The sequence below is a fragment of the Lonchura striata genome, chromosome 5 (assembly GCF_046129695.1).
Source record: "Lonchura striata isolate bLonStr1 chromosome 5, bLonStr1.mat, whole genome shotgun sequence".
NCBI lineage: Eukaryota > Metazoa > Chordata > Aves > Passeriformes > Estrildidae > Lonchura > Lonchura striata.
In genome coordinates, this window is record NC_134607.1 from 19,868,339 (window position 1) to 19,889,777 (window position 21,439).

The 21,439-nt window shown below is 38.7% G+C and overlaps 1 protein-coding gene across 1 annotated transcript; it reads right to left on the reverse strand.

Moving 5' to 3' along the window:
• Positions 1-321: 321 nt before the first annotated feature.
• Positions 322-19,843, reverse strand: NT5DC3 (5'-nucleotidase domain containing 3). Its single transcript, XM_031507965.2, has 14 exons — positions 19,714-19,843; positions 16,772-16,956; positions 13,869-13,943; positions 13,372-13,427; positions 11,177-11,267; positions 9,408-9,545; positions 8,059-8,119; positions 7,724-7,826; positions 7,482-7,583; positions 6,410-6,491; positions 5,986-6,072; positions 4,733-4,873; positions 4,316-4,380; positions 322-3,219 (listed from the first exon to the last, which is right to left on the reverse strand). Exons 1-14 carry the CDS (start codon positions 19,763-19,765, stop codon positions 2,958-2,960), a joined length of 1,500 nt encoding a protein of 499 aa, XP_031363825.2. The 5' UTR covers positions 19,766-19,843; the 3' UTR covers positions 322-2,957.
• Between the last annotated feature and the right edge of the window lie 1,596 nt (positions 19,844-21,439).

A 21,439-nucleotide genomic window follows, 5' to 3' on the forward strand; every position in this document is an offset into this window, starting at 1 on the left:
TAACATGTTAATACACATCTGGATGTCTATTTTTCATGTGGGTGAAACAGACAGTCAATTTCCCCAACTGCTTCCCCTGTCCCCCTACACAAGCCTGCTATTTTCACAGACTTCAGAAAATTTAGAACACTAAGACACTTAAACACACACATTTAGGAGTTTTCCCCACAAAATTTTCCAATCCATACAACTCATGTTCTTTCCTTCTCCCCAGTCAATCAAAATATTAAGGCTCATAGAGACCAGAAGATAAAGTCCAAGCATTTATTTTTTGTAATAATCATCAAATATTTTTTTCACAAAAAAAAAAAAGCTCCATAATTCATTAATCTCATTTTTTTATTGACAGGCTATTTGAGCATGTTTTTGATAGACCAGAACAAAAACCTTTTTTTGCTTTGGTGTTCAAATGAACCATACTCCCAAAATTAGTACAGAGACACTGCCCATTAAACATGCCTAAAATTCTCTTTGAAATCAGTAGCATAAGGTTAAAATGAGCAATGCAGAGAGTGTCAAGGTGAAATAATTTCAAAAATGCAAGACATTTTTAAAAGTCACAAAGCAGCACTTTAGCACTGAAAAATAAATAATACATTTGAATATTCTCACTTAAATTTATATTATATATAGTTGAGATATTTTAAAGAAATACAATCCTTCAATAACTAACTTTTTCCATGCAACATTGTTTATTTCAACAAGTCATGCAACATAAACAATATTTTACTTCTGCTGGCTGTTGCAACATAGCTTGGTAGGGAAGTTTGATTTCTAACTTAAGAGAAAGGAAGGGTGAGAGTAGAAAATTTTGAAACAAAACATGCATAATGTGCATAATATAACCATGCAAGCCAATTAAACTGTTCCTGCTTCACAGAGGATGAAAGTACAGTGGTTTGGGTGAGTCTTTTTTTTGATAAAGAGCACATTGAAATCTCTGGAGCATGAGAGTTGCTACACACACACAACACCAAGTTCAGTTCAAGCTGAGCATCAGGATAAAGAACTGAAGGCAAATCAGGGTATTTCCATCTTCATATTTCATTAACAATTTATGCTAAATATTTCTTGCACAGCCCCACAAACTCAACTCCTGATGCAGTCAAACTAACTTCCTGCAACATGTTATCTTTTAATTCCAGCAAAACCATCAGGACAGTTAGATGAACTTACTCATTTCAAGTATATTCATCTGTTTAAACACAAGGGTGTTTAAATCACACACTTCAGTCAAGTTTGAAATAGGAGTATAGGAAAATCATAAAATCTAAACCACCTCTGAGAACTTCGTACTGATTTCAAGCATACAGGAAAACTACTTAGAAAATTGTGCAGGCTAAATTACAGTACATTCTTTACTTTGCAAACATGCTTTTAAAAACATGAAATATACTGTATATGAAATTCAATCCAGGTATTTGCACATACAGACAGGTTAAAAAACAAACAAACAAACCAACCAAACCAGAAAACTTTTGGTCAACAAAAGTTTGTTTGCCTGCAATCATAATAGAAAGCAAGTGATATCCCAAAATGAATATCAAATGCCATGTTTTGTTAATCACATGCTTTTAAAAACTAAGCCTTTAATAACTAAAATTTGAAATTATTAATTATATTATGTTTCTAAAATGGCTGGGGTGGGAAGCACCACATTAAAAAACAAATATTTCCTTTGGATTCAGAGAAAGGAAACAATTCTTATTTAAAAACAACTATATAGCAGTCCTATAAAGTGCCTCTTTGAGGAAATACATCAAGAGATGTTTTCCTTGTGCAAAATAGACATTTTTCAGCTCAAATCTTTGAAACACATATGCTACCCAGAGTTTGTGTTCATGCATTACCTTCAATATCAGTAATTCAATAAAACTTCTAATCTATACAAAAACTATTTTTCTTCATTTAAAATGTGTACCACTCCTAATTTAGTTTCAGGGCTTGAGCTAAAAACACATAATCAGAAAACTCTGGGCTTCTCATTTCTTAATTCTTCCTCGAAGTCCTTTTCCCATTGTGCGTGTTTACTTTGACTCTAGAAGTCCATTGCTGAAGGCTATATGAAATACATTCACTCCTAGGGAACAGCAAAGCCACGTTGCATACCACTGGAATAAGACACTTAAAATCTTTAAAAGCAGCATTTAGGATCAAACTAAAGCTTGATAGACGTCTGTCTGCACTTTGAAATGCAAAACCCCTTGAAACTACTATTATTGGAGAGTGGATACTTGAAATGTTCTGAAACTCAAAAAAAAGGTACCTAAAATTAAGAGAAGGAAGCTGGAGCAGCCCAAGGTACTGCAAGTTTCAGTTTTAGGTTCAGGTCCACCTGCAGCTAAGCACAGACATGACAAGAACAGAAACTGCACAGACAGGAGAAAGAGCCTGGGAGCCTGAGCCCAGTGCAGCAGAGCCAGGACACTCCAGCCCTTGGCCCCTCACAGGTAAGGCTCCGTCTGTAGCAGCAAGCAAGGGTAAAAAGTGTGACCATCCCTCTCAATCTCACCCTAAGCTGGTTACTAACTTCTATCACTGAATTACTAATACTGGATATAAGGTATTCCATGCCAAGAATCCATTACAGGCTTCAGCTGGAGTGCTGAAAAGGGCCAGAAGAGAGAGTCCTGGTATTTTTCTTTGTAAACCACAAGGCTGCAGATCAAAGTTTTCAATTAACAAGATAAAACAACCACCCTAGAACAGCAGCAGTCCTCCCCCTCGGATGTGCCCTCCCTCCTGGCCTACTACTAGTTTGACAGTCTCTTCTGTGTGTAAAAGGAGTTTTCACATGTCTGAGCAGGAGAGGAGAAAAACAGATACCAAGTTTATGAGAATAAAGTATGAAATACATATAAACCAAGATAACAGATTTAAGTGACTTAAATAAAATACAGGTACATTCAAGAAAACCAACAGATATTTGTCCATATTAGAGAGGAACCACCAAGTGTTTATTTGATCTGTACTGTCTCTTGTAGGAAAGGTATTCTGAATGTACCAGTGCACAGCTGGTCTGACCAGCCAGGAAGTTCATGCTGCAAAGGAGTCCTTCTTGGATAAAATGTGTAATCAAGTTCGTAGTTCAAGAGACAGCTCAGTGATGCCATGTAGATATCTGCAAATCTAGAGAGACGTCTCAGGAAGTAAGTTGGATTCTCATCAGTTCTGAATATGCTTCCAAACTGTGCATTGAAGAAATTCCTGTTCATCTCCCTGTCCCCCAAAAAGAGAAAACAAAGACAACAAAGTGAACAGACCTGTACACATCTCTTCACCAGCTGGCATCCATAAAGTGAAGCAAGCAGATCCTAAAACCTGTTCTTTGCATTATTCTCTTGCCATTGTTCTCCAAAGCACTAAAATGTGCCACAGAAGTTTTTCACCTCTTGCACATATAAAACCCAAGTCTAGAAATCACAGCTCTGAAGAGCTTCACACATCTCTCACTAGAGATAAGTTGCTTCTGACATCAGAGTAACATGACATCTCAAGCCTTCTTTTCTAGGAATTGTGAAAGAAGATTTTTGCCTTTATCTAAATATTAATGACATCAAATGTTACAAAGATAAAATACTTCTTAAGAAAAGGCAAAGATTTGGCTTAATGCACACAAAAAGCTTAAACACATCTTGGAATGAAGTTCTGGGAAATAGTCACTGCCCATGATCATTCCCATTTCATTTATTCCCACATTTCTGGAGAAGGCTGCTGATGGTACAGCTACTGGCCTTGAAAACTGTGCACTTCACACCCCACACATTCAGGGATTTCTCCTTCATGATAACAGATTATTAGGACTTCTAGCCCTATTACCTAACTTTGTGATAAATCCATGCTAAATCCAACCTAGCACAGAGCTCAGTTTCTATGTACTCTAAGATGTATTACACACAATCTGCAGAAATCACATAAAAAACCTGGAAACCTAAGCCTTAGGTCACTAAGAAATACAGTTTTTATTCATGCAGAAGCTGTGTAATCAACAGTGACAGCTGAACACAGAGGGACAGAAGAATCAAAATGAGAGGGAAATAGATTTGATGTAATGTTACTTTTCCACACAGAAAAGTTACATCTGTTCTAAAGACAGGGAACAGGCAAAAGGGTCCTTATGTACAAAGTGTCACAGGGGAGAAGAGCTGCACAAGAGACAGGTAGAATATTGCTCCAAAATATTTTATAATATCTGTAACTACTAGGGAATATAAACCAGAGATGCAAAGAAATTGCGAAGAAATCTGTGGAATATATTGCTTAGAACCCTTGGCTAGCAAAACATACTGCAAATTCTTCATCCCCTGTGTCTTACCTCATTTCCTTTCTTTCTTTCTTCCATTCTTCTAAAATCATTTGGGAATCAGGATCACGGTGAACCTGAAACAAAGTATGGATAACTTTTAACTAAGGATAACTCTGTAAATAAACCTTTCTATTAATAAACCCTTATCAGCTAACAGGACATGAACAATAATTCAGAGATCAGTATATAGAACTTATTCACGTGTATTTTAAACAACCAAAAGCAGGAATTGATCCAAGCTGACCAATAGAGACAGAGGACAAGATGAGAAAACTCCTGTTAACAAACCACACACATAATTGCATTTATCTGCAGTCCAACACCTCAGCAAGACTGAAAGCACTTACAAAATCAATGTCCAGCCTTTGGAAACTTGGCTGGATCCCTCTGGCTCTCCAGAGCTGATTACACACACAGAGCACAAACCTGCATGTGTTCCAATAATCCTGTCAAGGTTTGCAGCCAGGTCATGGTTTGAATGTACTTCTCTGTGTTCATGATTCTAATCTCCGATCGTAACTCTGGAATAATCGCACCAGTGCGCCAGCCATGCTTCAGGGTCAAGTCCTATTTACCAAGAATTACAAAATACAGATATTAGTCTTAAAAAGAACTACTTGAAAGAAAAGAATCTGACTATTGTTTATCCCAAAGTGGCACTAATTTAATTGGTGTATGTACCAATGAAACAGTGGGACATACTGTGCCAATGGACAACAGAATTTAGATTAAGCATCAAATCCTACATTTTTGAAGAGAGACAAAGAACACAGAAGCACTTGCAAATAAACACTAATTCATTTGGTTTAAACCAACAGCAGGAAATGCCTCTGTAGAGGCATTTGAGGTTTGTACTGTTTATCCACAGGCCCAGCTGACAGAAGGCTACAACCAGGAGCCCCAGCTATTCAAGCTGCTCCTGACAGGTACAACACAAGGCAGCTGCCACCTGTGCTCTCCTTTCCATTGTGCCACAGTGGAACAGAGCTCCATCCTCCTCTTGGCCCTCAGTCTTCTGAAGCACTCTATGTTACTGGTCTTTTTAAAAGCAGACTGAAGGAAAAATGTTAACATCTGGTGCTGCTGAAACAAGTTACAAAAATCTGTAGTGGAAAAGTCATATCCAGGCATTCATAAGGAATCAATTATAAAAGAGCCAACTGGTGGTCACCTACCCTAAAGTAACAATTAACAGAGCATTTGTTCATAAGGTGGCAAAAAAAATGCCTGGAGAGTGGGGATACAAATCAGAGCAAGATCTTGGGAAGAGCATTCACAATTCGTGACAGGAAGATTGCCTCCTGCATTCAAAACAGAAGTTCATTCAGCTGTCATCCAAGTTAGGCATATCCTGTACATTTGGGTATCTGTGTTTACTCTCTAGTACATCTGACACAATCAGTATCTGGATCAGGAATATAACCTCACACATTCCTGACCACAGTTAGTAAACAACTTAAATGCTACAAGTCCAGTGGAAAATATGGTCGTCATTTTACAGCACCAAGGCTCTTTGCTGAAAAAAAAAAAAAATAGCGCAATATGGCTTAACTACAAATCTTGTTGTACTTTAAAATCTCAAATGAAAGTGTGTTACACTGACTAATTGGGGAGGAAGAGATGAAAGCTAACAGAAATCCTCATCTTTCTCTCTGATTTTGGGAAAGCAAACTACTTACTGCCAAGTCGCTGTATATGTGGTCACCAAAGTAGAGAACCTTAGAGCCCCTCCAGCCAGTAAGCTTCAAAAATTCATACAAGTTACCCTGCAGAAATAAAGACATGGACATTCTAGCAGCATGTGACTTGCACCTTCACAGGCACAAGAAAGGAACTTAGTACACCACTAAAGATACTTTATATAATGAATCTTGTCCTCAGTTTATACACTATGAATCCCAAATTTTACAGGTGATTTCAATGATAGTAGCACTTCAAGAGACAAGAACATACAATATCAACAATGAATTTGTACAACTTCAGACATTAAAATAACTCTCTTAAAGAATGCATCTCCATTTTAGAAACCTTTATATCCAAAGAAGCTTGGAATTCTAGGAAATAGGTACAAAATTTCAACAGAAAAGTCTATTGAAAGCATACCTGTTTGTAAATCTGGCCTTTCTGCAGCTTGTGAATCTTGTCCCAGAGCAAGACTCCCCTTTCATTCACCTTCCGAAATGGTCTAGAATAGACATGCAATTGTTATGTTGCTGTAGGAATCCTGACACTCCTTAGGAAATTAAAGTATTATCATTAAAAATATTAATCTCTCAAAAGGAAACAAAAATATCTCTAGCTTCTGAATTTTGTAAGAGAAAAAGCAAAACTCCAAAATTTCTACTTTAACCAATGAAAAGAAATGTAACTCTCCAGTATACCTATGACATTTATAAACACAATTTGAGAACAACTGCTGAGAAGTAAGGCAGGAACTCCAGGCAGAAGGGAAGAAACAGTATGAGTTGTCTGCCACTAAGGAGGAGAGAACAGAAAAAAACAGATGTGTAAGAATCTTGCTCAATCCCTCAGTTTGCACATCTGGTCAACTGAAGATGAGAGAACATAAGACTGGGGCCAAGACACACCAAAGATCTTTTTAAAATTAAATGCAAAAAATAAAGGGAAAAGAATCCCACCTCCTTCTATTGCACTTTCAAATCACAAGCACACATACAGGAACAGGTCTTTTTCAAGGGTAAAAGTAGGACATACACATTAGAGATGTGTTTACTCAATCACAACTAGTCCAAATGTTCCAGTCTGTCAGACAACCAGATGTCTTTTAAATACCATGTGTGATGAAAAAAAACAAACCCAGAAGGAATGGAAGACATTTCCAGATAAGGGTCTGATTTGAAAGGCATCAAGATTTCACAGGTTTATTAAGAAAGAAGCACACTTCACCAATGTGCAAATAAGAAGTTAAAAACAGTTTCTGTGTCCCAAAGTTGCTCCAGTACACCTGTGACAGCTCCTAGAACTTTTAGGCAAGAAAGGGTAAATATTTAGACTTCAGCATTGGGTGTTGCTGTATTTTGTAATGGCCTTACCCAGGATTTCATCAAATATTATTTCATTTAACATTGCAGCCAAACTAAAACATTTCCTAACACACTCTATAGCCTTATATGGAAGAGCTGCTTGAATCATTCTTTACTGACTAAACACTCACCTTCGCTTATCATTGAAAAAGTTTGGTTTTTCAGCCTGGACAATGACCACATCAAAGAGATCCCTCCAGTCCTTGCCAACGATGAACTTCATGCCTTTGTCCCTAAAAAGGACAGAGGGTTATTAATAATGAAGTGTAGCAAAGTGCAGTTGCCTCTGCAATAAAATGTATTGTACTAGAGAACCTCATCTTCCCCATCCTTTAAGTATGCACAGTTGAACAGCAAACAACTGCTCACTTACACAAAGCTGCTGGGACTGTTTGTGATAAGAAACATCTTCTTGCCATGATCAGCCAGCTTTGCTAACACTGCACGAGTTTGTTCAGCATAGCAGATGTATTTCTCTGTGAGGATTGGGGAAAACACAGTATTAATTGAGAAAACTCTCATGAAAAACTTTGTATGTATTCAACCAAGAGTTCAGAACACAAGGTTATACTTAAATTCTACTTTGACAAGTGGGAATGTCTTTCAAACTTTAAAAAATTTGAATTTGTAATCTTTAAATATGGAAGCCAGAAAAATCATATACTATCAGTAAGAAAAGCGTTGATAGATTACACCATTAGTACTTACCAATATCTGCTTCAATTGCTCTGTACATTATTCCTTTGATATGAACATCCCTGATTGAATCCTGTGAGGAAAGCAATGAGCAGTAAAGAACTTCATCCTTTCAAGTATTCACCAAATAACAGTAGTAATTTGTTTCTAAAATAGCTCCTTTCTTAACACTTCCAATTTTACAGAAATGCCTGTAATGTTCAATATAATTATATATATGTATGTGTATATATATGATGCCATCACTAGATAAAGACTAAGCTTGTATTCTGAAAAATTAACTTCATAATTTTGGCAAGTACAAAACTACATAGCAGAGAGGCTCTTTTACATAACTGTGAAAGGTTGCTCAGGAGGGTGAAGTGGGGTGAAAGCCCTCTGCAGAAGCAGAGACATCACAGATTTCCAGTGACCTTTGGAGCAGAGCACATTCCTTTCCCCTTACAAAAAACCAAAAAAGTTGTACATCTGACAGATTTTAGATTACAATCACTCACAAATGCCCTGAGTATTTACATAAGAAATTTATGAACAGATGAAAGAAGTTAAATGTTTGAACAAAGTACTTATAAGGCACTCTGGAGGCATTTAACTGCTCTCCTGAGCCAGCTCTACACCAGAGAACTTTGTTTAGAACAGTGGTAGTGCCATTTTGATGCTTACACAGGGTATGTCTTCAAAATCCTCAAAAACTACCACTACAGCATTTCCAAAATGCTTGTAATGCTGAATAGTACAGAAATTTCTCTACGTGCCTTAGAGAAACCACAAGAACTGGTCTTCTCTATGTTACATAACCATGACATATAATTATCTCTTCTGCAGGGCACATGCTGAGGAATCAAGAGGGTCAAATTACTCTAGGCTAGTACTAGAGCTAATCCGAAGGAGGAAGAGAGGTAAACAGGGCAAATAGATAGTTCAAAAGTATGAGATAGCAAATGATTGTACACTAGCCAAAATGAAAGCTCTAAAGTGGAATTCCCTATAGCCTCTTACATTCCCCATAACATAGCAAACACCTGATAGTGAGAAAAAAAGATACATTCAACAACAATCAGAAGAACTTTTATCACCTTACAAGATGATTTTCACTTTCCCCCTACTCACCCCTCAAACCTAGAAAAAAGCTAAAGTCCTAGAATGTCAGCTTCCAACCAATTTCAGTTTATTCTTTTCCAAGCTCTACCTTAATTTTATTTATGTTTTTACAGTTGTATACCCATAATTACTCCATAAAAATCCTAAAGTGAGGTATTTGACTGAGGCTAGCACAACAGATGAAAGCTTCCTGAAGTGCTCACAGAGAAGACACACACAAATATACAAGTTTATCTAAATCTTCAAAGCTTGACATCTACCTTGACATCTTTGTACAGATGAACAGGTTCATAGTCTATGTTGTTTTTCAGAAAATATTCATTCACACAAGAAAGGAGTGTCATTTCTGGCAAGGAAAATATATCCATGAATTGCTTCATTGTATTTCCTTGTGAGCTCTACAGTGATGAAAAGGAAAGAAAAAACAAAGGCATTTCCCGGATTAGAACACTTTCATTTGTTCAGTATAAACACTTCAGTTTAGTTGCAGATATTCAGCTTTTACCATCCCTCTTCGCATGGCTAAAGATTGTTTTTCAACTAAGACCTTCAATAAAGTTATCTCCAACAAAAGTGTTGTGATTAATTATTCAAATAAATCCAAATCATTAGTCTTAAGAGTGGTATTTTAACTCATAAAAACAAGACAGTACTCAGTTAAAAGTCAAGAGAAGGCCTCACTAGAAGTATGCACTTCTGCAAACAAGAGGCACTGATGGATGAGGGATGGAAGTTTTCTTAGTTTAGTGAGTTTTTTAGTAAGTGGAATACTAAATAGGATTGCAAAACAATTTACCTCCTTGAAATGAGATCATAAAAAGATGTAAGGATCTACAATAACTAGCACAGTAACAGAGGAAGAGATTTCTAGTCTGCAAAAGCTATAACAATAATCATGTTTCACAGATGTAGAGAACCTCATTATACAACAGCAAATACAGCCCAAATACCTCTCAGTATATAAGAAGGGAGGTAAAGCAGGAATCTCAGGATCAGAGTAACAAAGAGCAGAGGTTGCAGAGGACTGCTGGAAATCATCTTGTCCAAGCCCCCTGCTGAAGCAGGGCCACTTGGAGCCAGCTGCCCAGGACCTTGTCCAGATGGCTCCTGAATATCCAACAACAGACACTCCACAGCCCCTGGGCCTGTGCCACTGCTAGGTCAGCCTCACAGCAAAGGAAGCATTTCCTCATGGTCAGAGGAAACCTCCTGCGTTTCAAGCTGTGTCCCTTGCCTCTTGTCCTGCTACTGTCCTTTGCAAGAGCAAACAAAGTCTAAACCTAAACAGATCAAGGCATCCCACTGGGAATGCCAGAGTGATATTCACAACTGCTGCAGAGACTAGATTCAGGAATTCTAAATTCAGCTCCTTAAAATAAGAACTAGTACAGGAACAATAAAATGTTCCATATCACAAAGAAGGGCTTTACATGTCAACATGAAATTAACACCTGTACATTAAAAGGGGTGAAATAAACTTGGCTTTTTAGCAGTCAGCTTCATCCTTCATTTGGGAAGGTGGAAACAACCCACCAGAGGGAAAAATCAACTTTATTGGCAAAGTTTAGGATTTAACAGACGTTTCATCTTTTACCACTCATCTTTTGTCAATCCTCTTACTTTGACTCTGCTAGTTGGCATGCAGGAGTTGCCACCATACATTTACTTGCTGCTATACCAGCTAAGCCATCAGACCACCAAGAAAAAGTAAAGTACATGAACTAGATATGGTTCATTTGCCAGCCTTTATCAGATTCTGTGTGTAACACTGAGCAAGTAATTTGATTTTCTGTGTTCCACCACTCTGTATGCCTTGGTAAGGGAACAGTCAGAGAATAAACCACATCGAGCAGGAGAGAGAAAAGTAATTTGTCACTTTAGATGGCAAACTTCACATATAGCATTAAACTAAAGTCAATCATATATTGAGGAAATAAAACTGCTAGTTATATAATGAGAACAAAATTTAACTACTACCCTCATGCCAAAAAAACCTCATCCAATTTTAAAGACTGATTTGTGATTTTACCTTTCCATAAAAGTCACTCATCTGTTCTAAAGGGACATGGGAACCATCATACATTGCAATGACTTCTTCATCTGGGACAACACTGAGGCCTCTGGAAAAAAATACTAGCTTTAGTTCCAAAGTCAGATTAAAATTTTCAAGTAATCACCAAACCCTGACAGATTAACACTTAGATCTGAATCTTATTAAAACCCTAATAATGTCACAGGAACATTTTTAAGTTATAACAGCATCTTTCCTTACCAAACAAGTAACATTTTAACAAGCTCATGCACATAAAACGCATTCCAATTTTAAGTCCTTTCTACTTTCTTATGGGAAAAGAGCTAATTAGTGTCCATTAAAGTTATGCCTCAAGGGTTTTTTTTAAGAAGTGGTTAGAACTTCCAGTTTCTTAACACAAAGTAACTCCTCATGCTGCCTTTTCTTTTATACAGCACTGATTATATGATAGTGCTAAATCAGATTATTCTGTAGCATGACCTTGACATTTAAGAGAGTGAAAAATATACACAAACTAAATCAGAATTTCTTTTTAACTCTATGAACAGTTCAGTTTCCCAAAATTTAAAACTACTTGAAGGACGGTTGATAATTAAACTCTGGGGAAATGTTATCTCCTTGTTGTTTTATTTGAATGTTTTATCAGCTATTAAGAGAGCACAGGCTTTAGTTTGGTTTTGAATGTTTACAGCATCCAGCATCTTGCACTAAAGCATCTAAAAGACTGCAGGTATGCAAACATCCTCACCAGACGCCACAGAAGTATTGATATTTTACTCAGGATTTAAAAAAACACTAATGCAAAACAGATCAGCTGGTCTCCTTTTCAGTGCCTCCCTTCCTTGGTCTGACCAAGAAGAATTGCCAGGCATTAAAATAAAAATAAATTAATTCACATGCCTAATGCTTAGAGTCCAAACCAGCTTTGCAGTGGAAAGACATGATACATTAACTTCCTCAGGGTTTCTGTGGTGGCAGAATCCTACATTAACCAGCTCCTTTACTGCACTTCTGTCCACACTCCAATTGGGACACAACTCTGAGCTGTTGCTGGCAGAACTCCTCCAGCATTCAAGTCAGTCTTGTGCACCAACAGTGCAGATAATACTTGGGGTTTGTAACATACAGAATTCAGCATCACCCCCTCCACAGCAACAAGCACAAAGAAATGCAACCAAAATATAAACCAGATACCAAGTAACACCATCAGAATTGAGGAGGTAGCTTCTGGTCTGCAGACAGCTATACCAGGTGCTATTTGAATACTACCAGAGAAAACACTTGTGCATCAGCAGCTCCTTAAGTACAGATCAACAGAGGACAATGTGAAAACCACAGTGGGGAGATGACTGCCTGGGCAAAGCTGTACATTACTTTTACTACAAGCCTCACAGTCCTGACACAGTTCACAGTGCAGGTGTATAACCATACATCATCTTGACATCAGCTCTCACAGCCTTCAGCCTCTCTTTTCCCCTCCTCATCCCTGTACAGGTGTTTGAGGAAACAGCATGAAGGTCTGATGCAAACCATCATTTCCAGGTCACATCCTCTTTTGGACCCAAATCTGGGTGTTTTGTCCTCATGGTGGTTGGGGGAACACAACTAAGAGTGCAACAGAATAAACCTGGGCAAAAGTCTTTTTCTCCAATGACTTTAGGAAAGGTAGCCTGGCTTTTTGTCTAATTCAAAGTCTGGTACCTAGTGTGGTGCAAATTTGATTTGGTTGATGTGTCCAAACTTAAAAGCTCTATGCAAACACAGCAGGACCTCTGAAGTGTCTCCATAACCACACCAAAGTCATGCTATCAGGTACCCTGTGACAATTATTTACATAGAAAGCAGCAGCAGAGAAGTCATCAGGGTATTTTTAGATGTCTTTCAGCACAATTTAACAGCCGGAAACAAAGTGAGTCAGCACTATGTGATCAACCAGCTTGCCAATTCTCCCAGGGCTGATGTGGGGAATCAGCTGTGCTGGATCAGGCAATGGACATGTACACATCTGTTTGTACACACAAAGATGCAAAGAAAATCCCTTCCAGCAAGGCTGCAATGCTCATTCGTGTTTCTGGTCACCAGGGCACAGGTCCTGGTAAGAATCCAAGCTGTACACTAATAAATGCTATTGAAAGACACAAAAAGTAAAAGGATGCATTGTTATTATAAAGAAAAAAAATAATTTTACCTACCTGTAAACTGTTCCCAGCTGAATGTAATGAAAAGCATCGATCTTCATTAATAATGCCTTGCAAGTCAAAAAAAAAGAACAGTTTTTATCACTTCAACTATTTGACATGAAATTACAAAAGTCAAAGCAATTTTATCTACAACATTTCTGCCTCAAGAATACCTAAGCACTCTCCTTGAAACTTATTTCACAGCTTCCAAAATACTTTTATCAATGACTTTTACCTAGTTTTATCCTGTTGCACCTTAAATTGGCTTGCCCCACCCACCATAAGGACAAAATGCCCATAACACGTTCTAATTAAGAGCCATTTTTAAAAATATTATTATTCTTATTGATGATGGTAATAATAACCATAATAGTAATAGAGAAAAACATGAAACAAAATCCTTGCACAGCAATTAAGAGTGAAAAGTTGAGACGTTTAAAAACTCTCTTTACTTTCTTTGGCTATGTTCTCAGCACTATATAACTCATCACAAAGTTATTTATACATACCCGGTGCACATCATAATGAAGACCTCTGATGGCAAAATTGGGATCATAATCATATTTTCTTATTTCTGCAGGATACTAAGAAAAGAGAGCAATGATTTTATTTTAAAAACATAATCAAAACAATAAAAATTGTTTCTGCAGAATTTTAAAAGTCTACATTTTCTGTGCTTCTCATTTGCTGTAATAATTTAGGAGAATTTTTCACAGGCTGGTGAGATTTGCACGAACATGTCTGCAAGATAAGTCAAATATTTTTCAAAATCCAAGGTCATTGCTTTAAATCTAAGGGCATCCTGGTACCTGAAGTTGGACATCCAGGTAGTTTGTAGTGATTACCTTTGAACATTAGCCTCTCGTTCAAAAAAGTTAATTTAATGTATTATTAATACATTCTTCATACATTAAAAAATTTTCATTTAGAGATGCACATGAACTGAATGTCTATCATGTACTCTTCCCCCAGGTTCTTCATATATAGTGTAATCTAACATTTTTCAGTACAAGCCCATTATCAGTCAACCGTAATTTTGTCCTGCTTTAAACACAGGTTGCCATGAAAAGAAATATTAGGTGCACGTGTTGGGCTAAGGGTTTTGTTCACTTGTTTTAAAAGGCTGAAATACTTCAGTAGTTTCAACAAGGCATGAGAAAACTAATTTATTTGATTAAAACACTGAAAGGCAATCTTTCACTTTCCTCCCACAGGTTACAGCAGCCTTAGAACCTGACATTATTTCTCTACAACAATCTCCATACATATATGGCTAATTTACAAGCCTTCAGGGGGAAAAGTGTATTATGCAGCTTCAACAGAGCCTTTAGCTACTTTATAAGAAATAGTCCTTTCCCCACAAAGCTCTTACCTTGCTGAAGAGGACTTGCTCTGCAACTGCTATAGATCGCATTTTTACTGAATACAAGGATCTACAGTTTAAGAAAACAGTCCTATCATCCCTACACTAGCACTTCCAGCAAATGTGGGGCAGGATACTGATCTGAATGAAGAAAGCATCAAAAGCCTACAGACAGCTTGGAAAAGGTGTAGGTTTGGTCAGGGAACACAAAGGAGAGACACAAGGGAAATCATCAGGGGACAATACAGAATGTGATCAACTAAAAACTACCATGCACTGCACATGCCCCAAATCAAGCATGTACAATGTACAATAAATGTACAATCATTTATTTCTGATTTTATCAAATTTCCACATACTTGACTTACTGTTTTAATTTATTCTACTAGAAAGTTGTCTTTTCAGATACATGCCAATATGTATGAGCTTACCCAGGCATATAATTGAAAGCTTCCTAGCAAACCAAAGAAAGAAATCATAAAAATGGTATTGTCTGCTGACCCCACTTTTGGTAGGGACAAATAGAACTGGACTAAAACAGCAGTCCTGATAAAAAAGCACAAGACCTGTGCATCAGGAAATAAATGAACCCAGGAACAAGACCTTTCATGGAACAACTGCTGCCACCTCCATGATCAGCATTAAATTGATGTTTATTCTCTTGGACAATTCCTTGCTTCCTACACTGCATTTTGAAATCTTTTATGTATTACCTCTCACTGCCATAAGCAAAATTCATCATCTTTTGGGTTGACTGTGACAGTCATAATGGACACAATCTAGAAGGTCTTTTTCTAATGGTAAAGGCAAAAACATACTAACAGTATAAGCAGATAAATTCCAAAAGGAGACAATTTCAATAAGCTGTCTGAAAAAGTAATTAAAGCTTTGTTTAGTAGAACTTAGGAGATTTTAAGTAAGACAAACTGTAAAGATATTGCTACCCAAATCCATTCAAATGGTAAAGGCAGAACAGAAGGCAGAATTTTGTCTACAATAATTAATTTTGACTCCTACGGTAACATGGGTTTTTCCCAAGAACCAAGTAGCTTTAGTAAAGTATATTTACACATCCCACAGAAATTGCTATCAAGACATGCTAAAATTGCAGAGGGATAAAGCTGTGTATGCTTGTAGCACCCATGAAGTTTTGTTTGCTCTTCCCAGGATATTTATAGGTGTTTATAAATAGCTCCTAACCTTTAGATTCAAATACGAAAGTAGAATAACACCACGCATTCAGATTTCAGTTGTATAAAAATACACAAGCAGCTTTTTTAACATACTCCATGGACTTTTTGTCTTTTCCTTTCCTACAAGTCCAACAGTTCAATTGATTTTGCTTCTTTTAGTCCACAGTTTTTTCAGCCTTTATCCCAAAAGTACCTTCAGTTTCTCAAACCACCCATCTCCCCCTCCACTTCCTGACACACTTTTCCCATCCCCAAGCTAGACAACAAGCAGCTCCAAACTGCCTGGAGGTCAAGTGGTCACCGATGGGAGAACACTGCTTGGAGAAGCAGGAGGGCAGAACTCTGAGCTGAACACTTCCCTGTACCCAGGCTCTGATCACTGCACACACTGCCCCTTCAGCCAAAGCAGCCGAAATGCCAGGTACACACAGAGCACCTCGCAAGTGCTCAGTGCCATCAGAGCCCTGCTGTGCAGTCCAGCTAAAAATATTTCGTAAGGAAATTAATCACTGCACTCACAGCAAGGGATGAAACACAGTAATGGTAACTTTTAAGCTTCTTATTTATTAATGTGACTCCAATAAAGGACAATCGGGAACAAACAACAAACCACATGCCCACATTAAAAGATACGACAAATATAACTGTATTCCTTAACAGACTGTTCTCTGCTCAAAACTGCAGCTGAGAATAAAACAGGGCTTCTGTTGTGCATATGTAGCTGCTGTACAAAATGTGCTATAAGGAAGCCAAGCTAGGACTGAGGCATGAAAAGATGATTTATGCCTCTCAGTCAAAAATTATTTATTATACCCTTTATTCATAAGCGTATTGTTATTCCATTAATTTTACTTACCCGATGCTCATTAATAAGAAGATCTCGAGCAGCATTGAATATGAGCGTGTGCAGATGTTTTGAATAAAAGACCAAGGTGTAGTCATAATCAAACCCATAAATTTCAATGTCTGACAGGCTCATTTCATTGTTTGAAAAAATAGCATCTGGATTCAGCATGTTACTCATAATTGAAGGAACCAACTCTGTGAACAGGGGAGAGGAAAAAAAGTTATAAAAGCCTTGTAGCTTTATTTAAATAAAGACATAGAATTCTATTAGCAATGGCTAAATATAGATAAATGATGATAGAAATTATCAAACTAATTCACACTAACCAGCTAATCATTAACAATATGATGCTATTGAATATGCTGTCCCCAATTTGTCTTGGTGATCTGTAGTTTTTATTCCAAGTACATGTGCATTCCAAGTACTCTGCAGTCCAAGTTTGAAGAAAAAAATGTATTTTGGCATCTTGCTTATCAGAGAACACCAGACAATTTTTTGCTAACTCCATTAACACATTTATTAATGTTTTTGAAAATTAATTTAGAGTTGAAGAATATTATTATATTATTATTACTGCTAGTCTAAGAGCCTTGTCTTCTCCTCCCATTACTTGGTCCAGCTCCTGCCCCTGAAGCAGAACTGACATTGTTCTAATTTGATATTGCTTTAATTTTTGTTTCATCATTTCAAGATTATCACATCAATTTCAGCTCACACTAATAAATTATATGGGACTGTGTAAATAAAAACTATTACATAGACATTGTTATGCTTATTAACCTCCTAGAGAATCAGAAAACCAAAAATATTCTGCTTATATTCTACACACACAGAGTGTGCAAATCACTTCCATTTTTAAGGGTATGTTTCTGTTGATATTTGATGGAAAAATTACACCAACTGAGAAACTAAAACCGTGATATAATAAATAACTTTAGGACCAACATCAATGTCAGTATTAAACATTGAGGGTGTTTATATTTCTTGTTTACAAAACTTGAAAGAGCAACATTAGTAGGTTAAACGCTACTCTCCCGACAGCATAAAAACTGAGCATGTTTTCCTTCCTTCCTCACACACTGCCTTTATACTCCAGACTTCCCTAGCAGTGGACTAAAACAGGGAACATTCATCTCAAATTGCTGCTTGTAAAGGTGAGTTTAAAGGGAATGTGCTTTGCTTGGTTATTCTCCATATAGGTTTAAAAGGAATTAACCAAGCTTCTTGCAAAACCTTCAGCTCTGGGGACAGACCCCTACATGCTCCACCACTGAAGACATCTCAAGGCAGGTAGGTGTAGGGACTTCAGATGCAGACTTCCAAGTCTTCTAATTTTTTAAGAGAGGGGGAAAAAAGCAAATCCACTGGGTTTAATTCCAAACTTCAAATAAAGCCCAGCAATCAAATCAAATGCAATTTGACATGCTACAATTAAGGCAAATATTCCTACTCTACAGAAAGGGCCATGGAGCATTCAATTAACTTGAAGTCATAAGCAGAGTTTTTAATCAACTTCCAAAATCATGTTACAACACTCATTTCTGTATTATCAAGTATTTTTTTTCAAATGCCAATTATGCAGCTTAGTGAGTCAACACTTGTTTTAAAAATAAAGATATTTATGTAGCTATATATAGATAAAAAGATAGTTCAGCTGAAAACTAGCTTGACTGGTGGCTGTCTGAAAAGAGACAGTATAAACAGTTGGCAGCTATTAGACAATCTGGCCAGCAGACAGCATCACAAGTGCTACAAACCTTGGGTCAAAAAACAGGAGAGCCTTGTAGCCTTGTCATCTCAGCATCATAATTAATTGAAATATCATATACTTGAAGCCATTGGGTGACTTAGTTGAAATATAATAGCCTGAAATATTCTAGAAGCAGTTGCCTCATATTTCGCCAACTCACACCCACTGACCAACTTATTTTCTCACAACATTACCCTACCTCAGCTCTTAAGTATTATATGGCTGTGGTTTAGAACAAGAGAAAGCCAATTCCAAAAACAGGAAAAGAAAAAATAGATTCAAAATTAAATGCACTTCCTATCCCTTATCTCACCCTCCAAAGCCCACAGACCCCTCTTGAGATCACTTCTGAAATGCACATAATATGGGTTTTAATTTCACTTCTGAAATGCTGATGCATTTTACATTCACAAATGCTTTGCTTGCACCTAGTGCTGTGAAGTCCCAGTTCACATTCAAGACTCCCAAGTGCAGGAAAACACAATTTCTTTATTTATAGGCAGAACATGCAAGCTAAAGCATTATCCATTGCCACCACAGGACATGCTCTTCCCCACAGCATTATAGAACACACTCTGCCTCTTTTTCTTCCAGCTCTCAGAAAAGACCACGCTTTCAAACAATTATTATCTTGGTAATTCTCTTCCCATCAGAGCAAGGGCAGAAGCATGCATTTCTCTCTTAGCTTTTTGCCTGGCTGGGCTAAAGAACAGAGCTTCCCAGGGTCACGTATGTACCGAGAGCATTTTATAATGCCTCACACAGTATGGCATGATGGAACCGTACGCAAAATAAAAACAGCCAACCAAAACTTCACCGCATCTTAACTTTTTGGAAGAGCAGCCTATTTCAGAATAGTTGTATGCATATATACAACAGCCATCAATGAGATGACATGACCAACTTCTGGATTTTCTTTCTACACTTGGCTTTTCTACACGCAACACTCCCCCCAGAGCTGCCGCTGTGCCCGGCCCAAGCTGCGCTGCAGCAGAGGCGCTCCGGCCGGCCGCGGAGGGCGATGCTGCGAGGGGCTCAGCCCCGCTGCGAGGGGCGGATGAGGGCACGGCCGCCCCACCGCCGGTGTCCCCGGCACCCCGCGGAGCACACGGACACGGCAGCGGGACGCACCCGCCCCTTCGCCCTCGCTCCGCTCCCCGCGGAGCGGCAGCGCCCCGGCCCGCCGAGGGGAGCCGCTCACCCTTGGTCACCCTCTTGGCCTCCTTGTAGCGCGACCACAGGTAGCTCTTCATGTCGGGCGGCGGCCGCTGCTGCTGCTGCGGGGCCACGGTGCAGAGCGGAGCGGCGCCCGCGGCGGGCAGGACGCGGCCCCGCCGCCCGCCCGCCCTGCCCGCCCTGCCCGCCGCCAGCAGCGCCCGCGCCGCCGCCGCTGCCATGCTCCGCTCCGCTCCGCGCCGCTCGCCGCCTGAAGTCACTTCCTCGGGCCCCGCCCCGGCCCGGAGGCGGGCCCGGCCCCGCAGGTAGCGGCGGGGAGCAGCGCGGGGCCGGGCCCTGGGCTGGGCGGGCGCGGCTCAGCCCGTGCGGCCGGGCCCCGGCTCGCCCGTCCGCCTTCCCGAGCGGGGAAAGCGGCGCCCGCCGCCCACCGCCGGGTCACCCGGGGAACACACCCCGACATCGTGCCTCTGCTGCTCCGCAGGGCTCTCCTGTGCTCGCAGCTGCCTGGGATTCTTTCACCATAAACAAGTGTTTGCTTCTCCAGCCCGCTTGCACTTCCGAAGTTCTATATGCACCTGCTTACGTCTGTAACAGAACAAGCTCAAAACACAAGCTGCAAGTAAAATATACAGACGTTCTACTTCTGTTTTGAGGCCCTCATGTCCCTGTGAAGCGCTAGCCACTGATAGCTTTAGACCCTGTCAGTCTAAGAATCTGAGCCATATCTATTGTACTTGGAGAAAAAGAAAACGATGCTTGGATCTCTGTAGCAGACCACTGCCACAGAGAACTGGTTACAACTCCACACACAGCAGTCCTGATGTGCTTAGAAACTTTTTATAACAAAAGGAACATACCCTTTTTCCAGTACAGTAAACATGGAATACAACTTGTTCTTATTTCAAGGAGATCTACATTACACACCATCACTTACTTATGTCTGGAAGTTACTCAGCCGTTATCCCCATCCATCTCAAAAAAAAAAAAAAAAAAAAAAAAAAAGCAATCCTATACAATATACAAAACTGAAGGATTTCAGACAAAAAGCTACTCTTAAAAAAAAAAAAATAATAATTACTCTCACCTTGTTTTTACAGGCAAAACCACAACAAACTGAAAGAAAAATAATCAACTTTGGATTTCAAAGTGTCTGTCAGTAGCTATGTGTTCTGTTCTTTCAGCCAAGGCTGAGTTCTTGACTGACAGTACAATTATTACAATTGAGACTGCCAGAAGTCTGATATGCTAAGGATTTCCCAGACTCAGTTATGGGTGGAGACCAGACACAGCTTTCAAAGTTCCTACATTATCCTTTATGTTAATTGCGTTGTCATTTCAGTATGTGATTCTGGCAAACATCACTACAAATCCATCACAATAAATTCTGGGAATAAGGAGAGAACAAGACCGTCAATATTTAGAAAACAGAGAAGGTGAGATGAAAAACAATATTCTAGAGAATTACTAATCTGGTACTTGCCTTCTTTGATGTTCCTAGTCTGAGAATATTTTTACAGAACCCTGCAATAGACAAAATAAAAACTTCCATGTAACTTTCAGCATCAGATTTTCCATGTACAACTACAAAAAAATTAAGTCATCTATGAAATTACAAGACTTGGTAAAAGTAATTTTGAATTTATGACATAGTTCTAGAGTATTGTAGGTTTTCTTGTCAGCCCAACTCTTCATTACCTTCAACAAAACAAAAATGTATAACAACTGCACATCTTTTTTAATCCAGCCTATGT

What these genes read in the sequence shown, in the direction of transcription:
- NT5DC3 (XM_031507965.2), bottom strand. Translation starts at nt 19,765, where the DNA reads ATGAAGAGCTACCTGTGGTCGCGCTACAAGGAGGCCAAGAGGGTGACC. An exon ending in ATCTGTACAAAGATGTCAAG is followed by an intron (nt 8,120 to 9,407) that starts GTAGATGTCAAG and finishes CTTTCCTCACAG; the next exon opens with GATTCAATCAGGGATGTTCA. An exon ending in TTTTTCAATGATAAGCGAAG is followed by an intron (nt 6,492 to 7,481) that starts GTGAGTGTTTAG and finishes TGTCTATTCTAG; the next exon opens with ACCATTTCGGAAGGTGAATG.